Raw genomic sequence first — 12,498 nt, forward strand, 5'->3', positions numbered from 1 at the left:
TGTTCTTTGTGATATTGCAAAATATACTCATTAACCGCATGAAAAATACTGCCTGATGCTCAATGAACTTCCTAGTTTTCAAATGAGGGAATATTTTTACAGGTATTTCTGAGCACTTCAGAGTCAAAAGAAAGGAATTCAAAGCAGCTGTTGTTGAGACGTTTCATTCAGAATCCTGCTTGGCAGAGCCAGACAGAGGTTGATGACAGGTGGGTGTCCTGCCCCCCCCCCAACCATACATAAATCCTGGCTAGTAGGCCCATGCTACAGACATGTCTTTTAAATTAGTGGCAACCTTGTTCCTGCTTGCCCAGGACCCCTTTCCCTAGCTATTACTGCTGCCTTCAGAGATGAAACAGACTGGAGAGAAGAGGAAGCTGGCAGGAGATCATGTATTGATTTCTTTGTTCTTGGCTTTTGTCTTGGAACAAGACGGAGCAGGCTGGGAAAGATACAGTTCCTTAAAGCTACTTGTTCTGAAAGGGGCAGCAAGGAATTAATCTCTCACAAAGACACTACAGGGATTTAGGAACAAAATGAAGCAGGCAATTGCTTATGGAGACCGCAAATAATATTCCGGAAAATGTTCCTTCTTGCGTAGAGATATGCACACCTGCTTATCTTGAGCATCTTAAGTATGGCAAATATCTAGGAAATTCACTACAAAATAGTTCGGTCACATATAGAGTAGTTACAGGTAGGTAGCCGTGTTGGTCTGCTGTAGTCAAAACGAAATTTTAAAAAAATCCTTCCAGTAGCACCTTCCTTAGAGACCAGCAAAGTTTGTAATAGGGACGTGGGTGGTGCTTAAGCCTAGGGCTTGCCGATCAGAAGGTTGGCGGTTCAAACCCCCGCAACAGGGTGAGCTCCCGTTGCTCGTTCCCTGCTCCTGCCAACCTAGCAGTTCAAAAGCACGTCAAAGTGCAAGTAGATAAATAGGTACCGCTCCGGCGGGAAGGTAAACGGCGTTTCCGTGTGCTGCTGTGGTTCGCCAGAAGTGGCTTAGTCATGCTGGCCACATGACCCGGAAGCTGTACGCTGGCTCCCTTGGCCAGTAAAGCGAGATGAGCGCCGCAACCCCAGAGTCGGTCACGACTGGACCTAATGGTCAGGGGTCCCTTTACCTTTATGTCTGTCATTGGTATGCACACGGAAGCTCATACGAATCACATATAGAGGAGTTGCTGCTGCCCCTTATAGGCTCACATTCAGCACATGTGGGAGCTTTGCCCCGTTCGATAGTCTAAGATGTCTTGGTTGCTGAGAATAATAATAATATAATAGCCTCCAAGATGGACAAGAAAAGGCTCCAGCAAGCTAGGAAGAGAGCAGAGCGAAGCATCATCTCTTTGATTTACTTCCATCTGGACGTTGCTACAGGACTCTATACACACAAACGGCTAGGCACAGGAACAGTTTTCCCCCTTGTGCCATCCAATTGTTAAATTCGTAGTTGTGTAGCAGAAGGGGAGGCCAGTTATGGGTGGGGTTCCTTTGCTGTGCTATTGTATTGTGAGTGGAACAGTGTTTGTATATGGTACACTTTTACATTGTAATGTAGCCGAAGCAAAATTCCCCCAAAGTATGTTGGTACTTGGCCAATAAATTATTCCTAATTCCTAAGATGGAGTTTGGTGCAATACCTACTGCTTTCAGAAGCACTGATACTTCCATAAGTAGCGTTAGAAACTCAGATATATTATCTAATTGCCAAATGCCATCTTAAATCCAGCTTACGGTCACCACAATGGGATGTATAGACGCCTCTTTTTTTGGCTGTGGAATTTATCATTATTATTCATATCATTTCTATGCTGCTTTGTATTTTTAAAGAACAAATCTCAAAGCAGTTTACAAACACATTAAAACATCAGATAAAACAATCCCAAGTAAAATAAATTCAAGCTTCGAGGAAAATCTTTCAGGTCCTTCTCCAAGTGACAGTTTGCTTTCCCCGGTCGCCAACCTGGTAATCCAGAGCTCCACAAATGGTCGCCATTGGACCGGTACCAGTTGCAAAATGTGCCTGGCTAATTTCTAACAATGGAGTTTGTTGCCTTTCCCATCAATGCACGGCAAAAAGAAACGGAGAAATCACTGGGGAACAGAGCTTCCACCAGTTAATCCAAACAAATACAGTGGTACCTCGACTTACGAATTTAAGGCGTTCCGAACGCACATTTGTAAGTCGAAAAAAATTGTGAGTCGAATTCCATAGGAATGCATTGGGAGAAAAAATTCGTAAGTCGAAGCAACCCTATCTAAAAATTCGTAAGTCGAAAAAATCCTATCTAAACCGCATCCAAGATGGCGGACCGAGCTCCGTTCGTAAGTAGAAACATTCGTAAGTAGAGTTATTCGTAAGTCGAGGTACCACTGTATAATATTTCTGGCATTTCCTTTTAGCTTCTGCTGTCCGCAAGTGTCTCCTAATAAATCCATCCAACAAGCCACAAGGGCATAAACATTCCACCTGTGAGTCGTCCTTCTCCCAAACACACTATAACATATTCCTGATAAATCTCAGTACGATTACTCTTCACTTTGCCAAGTTACATTAGTTTAAAATCAGGGCCTGGCTGATTTCTAACACTGGCTTTCGGCACTAATCCCAGAATCGCAAAACTAAACTTTAAAAGGACTTACAAAGGAAGGGTAGCTGTGTTGGGCCATGAAACCCACAGTCGGACAATGCCTGTATTGAGACAAGTCAGAATATCCCCCAAGGCATGGCAAACTTTCGACTTCTCCATACCTCTTTATCAACCAAGACCTTACACCAGCTATGGGGGAACCTTTTCGGAACCCTGCAGACCAACTGCGACAGGTCTTCAGGCAACCCATCGGTCGCTCATGTGGTGTCACAGTGACATCACTTGACCAACAAGTGTGTTGCACCCCGCAACCATCGAAATCCTTCACATGCCTCTCCTTCGAAGTCAGCTTTCAATACTTCTTTAGGCCTTGCAAACCCCACCCACACGGTTATTGTTCCAACTTCCAAATTGCCGATTGAAAAAGAGCACCGCTGGATGGGCTTTGCAAGGTGTGGGGAGACTTGGAAACCCAACAGAGGTTCAAATAAGGGATGTGCGAGGGATTTTGAAGAGTAGGCCAATGGTTTAGCCAAACACAATATCTGGGAAGTCTTAAGAGGAACCTGTTGTGTGGCATGCGATTCTTAAGACACAAGTGTAAACTTACCTACACTAGTAGGGAATATATCCTCGTTGTTGATTTGCACCTCAATCCAGTCCATCAAAAGATTCATATACTGGGGCGCCGGCAATGCCGTGGGTTTCTTGTACTTCAGATCATCCTGCCACCGATATTCGTATTTTGGACCCCCCGACATCACAGGGCAGGTCCTCTCGGTGCAGAACTCACAGATAGTTCCATAGATCAAGTTGATCCTGTTGAAAAAGTCCACCACGTGAACTGCTACCCAGTCATTTAGATCTTCTCCACCAGGCAGCTGCACGGCTGCTTTCAGGTCCACCCCAGAGTTCAGCGAGGCCTGCGCTCGTTTGTGGAGCTCAAATCTCTGGGTCCCGGGTTCAAATTTCCGTTTGGGGCGGAACGTCTTGTCCTTGTTAAAAACTTGTTTGAGAGCAATGGACATGTCTTACAGTCTTCAAGTTTCCTTATAGCAAACAATCAGGCAATAGAATACCCTGGTATATCCAAGGTAAAAGTGGGTTTCAACAGCGGCAGGAGGTCCTTTGGTCCACTAGCTCTTCCTGTTGAAAGTTCTCCCAGGAGACTTCATGGTCCTAAAAGTTCAGAGACAAAACATGAATGAATAAAATCTGCAAGTTGGCGGTAAATTTGACATCCACTCATTTGCTTTTTGCTTGTTTTTACTTTTACCTTTTATTTTTACCTTTTACTTTTTGCCGCAACCCCAGAGTCTTTAAATGACTGGACCTAATGGTCAGGGGTCCCTTTACCTTTACCTTGGGACACGAGTGGCGCTGTGGTCTAAACCACTGAGCCTAGGGCTTGCCGATCAGAAGGTCGGCAGTTCGGATCCCCGTGACGGGGTGAGCTCCCGTTGCTTGGTCCCTGCTCCTCCCAACCTACCCTGTTTCTCCGAAAATAATACGTAGCCATAAAATAAGCCGTAGCAGGATTTTTAGGCATTCAAGGAATAAAAGCCATACCCCGAAAATAAGGCATAGTGATAGGCACAGCAGCAATGCTGGCCATGGCAGGAGGAGGAGGGAAAAAAATAAGACACCCCCTGAAAATAAACCATAGTGGTTTTTTTTGAGGAAAAATAAATATAAGACGGTGTCTCATTTTTGGGTAGCAGTTCGAAAGCACGTCAAAGTGCAAGTAGATAAATAGGTACTGCTCTGGCGGGAAGGTAAATGGTGTTTCTGTGTGCTGCTCTGGTTCGCCAGAAGCGGCTTTGTCATGCTGGCCACATGACCTGGAAGCTGTACGCCGGCTCCCTCGGCCAGTAACATGAGATGAGCGCCGTAACCCCAGAGTCGTTCACGACTGGACCTAATGGTCAGGGGTCCCTTTACAAGTCTACCGGGGTAAAAGTGTTGTTACTTAATAGGTTTATGCAAAGTTGCATCCATATCAAGAAGCCCCTTCAGATAGCCAGACAAGCTTCAGCCTCTTCTCCCATCCCCACCCCTTTCAATTAAACTCAGCTCTACTTGAGGGCTGCCGGTATTTTCATCCCCTATATGCTACCTCACTGCATCCCAAGGATTGCATATCAACAGTACAATCAGGGTGGATTTGATTTAAATCAAATCGATTTAAATCACTAGTCAGCAAGACCTGATTTAAATCACTAGTCACCAAGACTTGATTTAAATCACATATATTTTTTACAGAAAGACTCATTCTTGCTGGTATAATCTTAATACAGTATTTACAACCAGAGGAAAGTTTCATTTTTGGAATAATAAATGTTCAGAGTAGTTTTTACAGTTATATCAAAAACTACTGATGTGGTTATACTATTAGAAATACATAGACAGAGAACTATGAAATTATTGTGCGGTTTAATACCGGTAAGTTAACTGTTTGTATTTGGACAACTTTTCCGCTGTACTTTACTAGAAGGTGAAAAATAATCATTAGTAACAATTTAAACAATTTATTTAACTAAAACAATAACATTATAGCATATGTATCCATGATGTGGTTAAACGTGTTTATATATATATAACCTTAGACCTTAGAGCTTTAGCACACATGAAAAAACTTAAAATAAATCCTTATTTCCTGATGAATAGCCTTTGGACTAGAACTTAAACAGATACTGTAACTATCTTTAGAATGATTTCCCCCCCCCCCAAAGCATTTTATTTTAAAAATCTGATTTAAATAAAAAACAAAACTGATTTAAATAAATAAACAAGCCCACATTGATTTTTATCCACCCTGAGCACCATTAAGAAATGGAGAGACAAGAGGCTGACTATGTTATACTGCCCATTTACAGACTATAAAAATAAGCCAGAAATTACAGTGCCTCCCTTTTCCAATGCATCCTGACACATAAACACAGTAAGGACTGCTAATCGATATCTCATTATGTCACACAGGAATGGCCCTGTAGTGACTGCTAGCCTATCAACTGCCACCAACTTTAACTTTTCGTTTTCATTTCTGGTGGTGGTTCAAGAGAGGCATCTTTGCAACATCTAAGTCTTGCACATGTAGCAATTTTGGTTTTGATGCAGGTATGATTTGGAGATTTCACCCATGGCGATAGGGGATGGTCCACCGAGGAGTGTCAACAGCACTCAAAGTGTGAAACTGGAAACTCACAGCAGCCGGTTTCATGCAACTTCCTGGCTTGTCCACTCACTGCTCCCTAGTTTTTGATTTTGCCTAGACCAGGGGTCAGCAATCTTTTTCAGCAGGGGGCCGGTCCACTGTCCCTCAGACCTTGTGGGGGGCCGGACTATATTTTGGAAAAAAATATGAACGAATTCCTATGCCCCACAAATAACCCAGAGATGCATTTTAAATAAAAGCACACATTCTATTCATGTAAAAGCATGCTGATTCCTGGACCGTCCGCGGGCCGGATTTAGAAGGCGATTGAGCCGCATCTGGCCCCCGGGCCTTAGTTTGGGGACCCCTGGCCTAGACTCTCATCATGTTCCATGTTTTATTCTAGATCAGTTTGTGTGGCAAGGCTGTTGGGTCGCTGCTCTGCATAAACTCAAAGCACATATTCAACACTACAACGATGTGTTTCAGGGGAAAGCTGTTTTTTCGATAAAAAGGTTGCCTACTGTTACACATCTTGTCACCAAGAAACTCTGATAAGCTTCTGAGGACTGGAAAACTGTTGGACTGGAAAGATCTTGACTGCTTTTATCAAAACAACAGCTGTGGAAAAGGCACATGAGAACCATTGTTAGAAAACTGCATCCCTCCTCTCTTTCCCCCATGTGTAGAAAAGTATTTTTAAAAGTCCATGATCATCTGACTTTCATGGGATTCTGTGGTGAACCAAAGCCTCCGAGATCATTCCCAATGCTTTCTCCGGTCATCTGCGATCAAGTTTTCAACTCAAGAAGCAACACAGAAACAATACCTTCTTCTGAAAATGCCATGAATGCCCCCTCCCGCCTTACTCTGTGCAAAATTGGGGTCTAACCGTTTCCCCTGAGATTGTTCCCCAGATAATTCCTCAAACTTGGGAAACATATTTGACTGCAAGCTAAAGTCTGCAATCAATTAACGTAACAAGAGAGGAGAAAGGGAATGTAAGACTGGGTTTTTGTGTGTGCCAACATCACCAAAACCATGGGGTCAAAGCAGTTTCACCAGCTCCTCGCCAAGGAATATGGTGCCACAGATTTCTGGTCCCTTACCAGGGTCCTTTGCAACTGCTTCCAACTATCTCAGTGCGGTCAGGAAAAGTTGTGGGGTTTGCATGTTCCCGCCTCTCTGATATGCCAAGAATTCTTGCATTGTTCCAGCACAAACACTGCTCCTGATCTATCCAGAACCATAGCTGCCAAGTACCCCGTTTTCTCCGGGAAAACCCCGATTTTACTTACCTTTTCCCGGTGGTCCCCCGTATCACTTTGTCTCCCGTTTTTCTCCGTTATTTTCTCCTGCCGGCGGCCATTTTTTTCCTTTCCGATTTGCCCTTCTATTTTTGGTGCCCATTGATGGGCGGAGCGACACCGGAAGTTGCGTCGACGCACTTCCAGACATGCATACAAGAGACTTCCGAAGCCGGCGGCGGCCATTTTTGGTGCCCATAGAAGGGCAAAGCGACACCGGAAGTTACGTCGACACAACTTCCAGTGTCACACAGCTGCCGGTCCCGGATTCTGCAGTCCGGGACTTGGAAGGTAAGTCCAGAACCTTACTGCCAGCCTACAGGACCTAATGGTGTTGGTATCAAGTCTCCTCTTCCTTCCTTGCATGCCAGCTTTGTTTCAATGTCTCTCAGATGGTAGCCAAGGTCTGCACCAAGTCCATGCCTGAGGCTCAACACAGTGGTCCTCTGAAGGGCCCAGCTTCTCCCCTATCTGGACAGGGATAGCCTAGCCATTGTTGTCTATGTTCTGGTAACCCATAGGTTAGATTACTGCAGGGTGCTATATGTGGGGTTGCCTCTGAATACGATTCGGACACTTAAGCTGGTGCAGAATTCAGTGGGCAGGGTGCTCACCAGGGCAAGACAGTTTGAGCATATAACGCCAATTCTGGCTCGACTGCACTGGCTGCCAATTAGTTTTGGGGCACAGTTCAAAGTGCTGGTTCTGACCTGTAAAGTCTTAAACTGTCTCGCCAGAGTGGTGCATGCTCTAGTTATCTCTCGCTTGGACTACTGCAATGCGCTCTACGTGGGGCTACCTTTGAAGGTGACCCGGAAACTACAGCTAACCCAGAATGCGGCAGCTAGACTGGTGACTGGGAGCAGCCACCAAGACCACATAACACCGGTCCTGAAAGACCTACATTGGCTCCCAGTACGTTTCCGAGCACAATTCAAAGTGTTGGTGTTGACCTTTAAAGCCCTAAACAGCCTCGGTCCAGTATACCTGAAGGAGCGTCTCCTCCCCCATCGTTCTGCCTGGACACTGAGGTTCAGTGCCGAGGGCCTTTTGGCGGTTCCCTCACTACGAGAAGCTAAGTTACAGGGAACCAGGCAGAGGGCCTTCTCGGTAGTGGCACCCACCCTGTGGAATGCCCTCCCACTAGAGGTCAAAGAGAAAATCAATTACCAGACCTTTAGAAGGCATCTTAAGGCAGCCCTGTTTAGGGAAGCTTTTAATGTTTGGTGAATTTCTGTATTTTAATGTTTTGTTGGAAGCCGCCCAGAGTGGCTGGGGGAGCTTTTTATAACATTATTATTATTATTATTATTATTATTATTATTATTATTATTATTATTATTAACAGCTCAGAACCACAATGCCTCAAGGCCTGCCTCTCCACATATGAACCTACCCAGACCCTGTCCCCCTGTAAAACTCCCTCATTACTTGAATTCTTTAACTTCTTCAGCACATAGATATGCCTTTATAAAGGCAAGATTCAACACTTTCCCATCCAATGTGTTGGGAAACAGACTCTCTAACAGACAGATATCGCTCGTATGTGATTGTAACTGCGGATCACCCGAATCGTTGCACCACATATTTTTTAGTTGCGCCCTTCACTCATCGTCCAGGAGTAAGTTTATTGCCCCATATCTAATGGGAATTGCTGATGATTCTAACGAAGCCAAACTGAGACACCTATCGAACGATGAAGACCCTTCTAGATATCTGATCAGCGTCTTATCTCTAAAGAAGAAAAACAGACTTCTGTATGGTCCGGACAACCCTTCTGAACCATGAATCACAAGATGATATTAGAAATGATGACATTCTGATCAACCTACCCAGCAAATGAACAGAGGGTGACGTTTTATGTTGTAAAATTTTACTGTGTGTTATTTTACTTTTTAATCTTAATTTTTGTGTAAACCCCAGACGGAAGTCACAATTATTTGTATGAAGTTCTGGGAAATGTGTTTTATGTGATGGGCCAATGGCCGTAATAAATATCATTCATTCATACCCAGACCCTGAAATCATCCTCTGAGGTCCTTCTTCATGTGTCTGCTCCATGAAAGGTTTGGAGGGTGGCAACACAAGAACGGGGTCTTTTCTGTGGTGGCTGCCCGTTTGTGGAATGCTCTCCCTAGGGAAGTCAGCCTGGTGCCTGCATTACATACGGTAGCTTAAGACGTTAGGTGGAAATGTTTCTCTGCAACCATGCCTTGGGCTGATTAGCATCCTATTTGAATGTGTTTGGCTGATTTAACATCCATTTGAATATGTTTGCATTCTTGTTTTTATTATGTACAGTGGTACCTTGGTTTTCGAACGTAATCCATTCTGGAAGACCGTTCGACTTCTGAAACGTTCAAAAACCGAGGCGCAAAGGGCGGTCTGCCAATTCAATAGTGAAAATTGTGAAAAACAACAGACACACGCAGCGGAAGCCTTTCAACTTCCGAGGTGTGTTCGAAAAAGGAAGTATTTACTTCCGGGTTTGCAGCATTCTTAATCCAAGTTGTTCATAAATTAAGATGTTCTTAAACCAAGGTACCACTGTATAGGCTTTTCCACCTTTCCTCTACCACAGGGGTGTCCACAAACTTTTTTCAAAGATGGCCAGATCTTTGGACATTCCTGCTCTGCCATTACTGGAGATTCAGAAGCGCTCCCTTATCGCTCAGTAAACATGCTAGAGGAACAGGAGCAACAATTATGCCAAGCTGCACAAACCGTAGAACAATATATGCCATTATTCAAACAAACCACGTACGGCCTGGCACCGCCTTCCTCCAGCAATAAAAATGCAGCTATCGTGGTTGGCATGTGCATTTCTTGGCGAACGGCTTGAGTCAGTTTTGAGAGGGATAAATTAATACCTTTTATACTAGACGTTTAAGCCATGTTCAACCTTCCATTATGAGGGGCGGAAGAGATGAGCCATTTAAGAATTCAGCCAACATCAACACACACACACACACACACACACACACACACACACACACACACACACACCGCCTTGACAGATAAGAATTTCTTGCCAAAGTAATGTTTGCTTCTTAATCCTTTGTCCATAGCCCGCTTTGCCTGCTGTTTAAAACCAGACGAGATAGGTTTCTCCTTGCCTTGAAGTTTTGGAAAATGCAGGTGGAAGGCACCGCAATGGCATAGACAAGACATAATAAATACTGCAAAGCTGACCAAAATATATAAAATGAGAGGGATCCATGCTCATCTCCAAAGTGAAGATGTACCCACCTTAAGAAAACTCACTCTTAGCAAACATTTACTGTATCCTGCCAATTATTGACGCGGTGAGTTCCGGCATCCCCCCTCCCCAGAAAAACAACTGCTTTTAATTTTGCCATCACTGCCCTCCCTATTGAGTTCAACCATAGGCTCCCACTGAGCCTAATACTACTACTACTACTACTACTACTAATAATAATAATAATAATAATAATAATTTATTATTTATACCCCGCCCATCTGACCGGGTTCCCCCAGCCACTCTGGGCGGCTTCTAACAAAATATTAAAATACAGAAATCCATCAAACATTAAAAGCTTCCCTAAACAGGGCTGCCTTGAGATGCCTTCTAAAGGTCTGGCAGTTGTTGTTCTCTTTGACCTCTGGTGGGAGGGCATTCCACAGGGTGGGTGCCACTACCGAGAAGGCCCTCTGCCTGGTTCCCTGTAACTTGGCTTCTCGAAGGCCCTCGGTGCTGGGATGAGATGGGGGATGAGATGCTCCTTCAGGTATACTGGACCGAGGCCGTTTAGGGCTAATGAGGAGGAAGCTAAGAGACAGCTTACAGATAGATAGATAGATAGATAGATAGATAGATAGATAGATAGATAATTTATTGTCATAGACAACACATAGTACAACGAAATTGAATGACATCCCATAAAAAACAAAACAAAAATACAATTATAGCCACACACACACACCCATCACAACTCCCCAAGATCATATTATTACAATCTCTGGAGTGGTTGTAAATAAGAAACCAGATAGGTTTCCCACCTGTCTTGGCCAAAGGGCTCCTTTCTGCCTCCTTTTCACACCCCAAAGTGTAACTCCGTATCCTGGATTTTGCACAAGGGAGTTGGATGCTTCCAAAGGACCTTTTTATTGAACATTCATCCTGATTTGTTTGCAGGGAGGCTAGACAGCATTCTGTCAAACCATCACCCCGCACTTTCCATTGCACGTTCCTGCCAATTTCTGGTGGGGGGGGGGGGAAACGGACCGGGATCAATCTTTTGGGGAAGCCAGATTTGTTGGGCAAAAAGCTCCAAAACTATTCAGATTGCACAACCTGGATTTGCTAGCATGCGGTAAAATCCCGCCTCAAAATCATTCTTTTTAAGCTGGAGGTGCTGCAAATCTGCAATATATGTACGCAGCACTCATTAAAGAAACTTAATGAGAGAGAGAGAGAGAGTGCAGAAAGCAACGCTCCGCTAGTTCAACGCTTCCTCGTGACAGCTTTTGCCGAAGAGAAATGATATCTCAGAGTTCAAAGGAATCCCACTTAAGCTTTTACAGCTCGAGTCTGGATTGAGAAGAGTGCTGGTTCCCCTGAGGGAGTATCTTAAAATACTTTCTGTCCTCCATGCCTGGGTTACTCTCGAGGGGCTGCGGTGTCATAATTGGCATGAGGTGTTGGCTGCTGTAATCCTGCACTTCACAAAACCGAGCTACCCAGCAGTTCCCACGGGGATAGGGTTCGTCTCAAATCCTAGCGACCATCATTGCAGTGAGAGAATGCTTCTCAAGTGCTGATAGACCCCGTGACCTGTAACGTTTGAAAGGAGGGCACTGTGGCAAAGCACAGAAAGGGACTGTGCAATGAATCCAGTCTCCAATCCAGTGGTACCTCTGGCTGCGGACACTATCCGTTCCAGGTTGCCGTTCGCACCCCAAAAAGTCCGCAACCAGAGCGGCACTTCTGCGCATGTGCGAAGCGCGATAAGAGTGCTTCTGCACATGTGTGAAGCGTACAGAATGCTTCTGCGCATGTGCAGACCACGTAGAACGCTTCTGCGCATGCAGCAGAACCCAGAAGTAAACACTTCTAGGTTTGCCGCATTCGTAACCCGGAAAAATGCAACATGAAGCATTCGCAAGAAGAGGTATGACTATACAAGTTTGCTCAACGTCCGTTCCCCAACGAAATTCTCCCCAAAGCCACTTCAGAGCGCTAACCTACAATTTAGTTGTGTCCAGACTTGTCATTTTTGCCAGAGTAACCTACTATTAAGTTGGGAGAAAATAATCTAAATATATCCATTTCCCACAACACGGATTTAAAACACGGCATCAGATTTGGCAATCCCTAACCCGCCTTGACACAATACCTTTTTGTGTGTGTGTGTGTTTTCCAGAGGAATGTGACACGATGCAAACATAATTTGAACAAGCGGGTTTGTAAAAGGAGGTCGTT

The 12,498-nt window shown here is 44.5% G+C and overlaps 1 protein-coding gene across 5 annotated transcripts in view; it reads right to left on the bottom strand.

The window, feature by feature from the left end:
- Window positions 1-12,498, bottom strand: part of MOB3B (MOB kinase activator 3B) — an 86,185-nt gene that overhangs the window by 43,074 nt on the left and 30,613 nt on the right. For 4 of the 5 annotated variants that reach the window (XM_035140501.2, XM_035140504.2, XM_035140505.2 and 1 more), the window contains exon 2: window positions 3,205-3,773. In XM_035140501.2, the coding sequence (XP_034996392.1) occupies window positions 3,205-3,622 (418 nt within the window). In that variant the 5' untranslated portion in view covers window positions 3,623-3,773. The remainder of the gene's footprint in view (window positions 1-3,204; window positions 3,774-12,498) is intronic. The other variant, XM_035140506.2, reaches the window with a different exon arrangement.

The sequence above is a fragment of the Zootoca vivipara genome, chromosome 16, assembly GCF_963506605.1.
Source record: "Zootoca vivipara chromosome 16, rZooViv1.1, whole genome shotgun sequence".
Taxonomy (NCBI): Eukaryota; Metazoa; Chordata; class Lepidosauria; order Squamata; family Lacertidae; genus Zootoca; species Zootoca vivipara.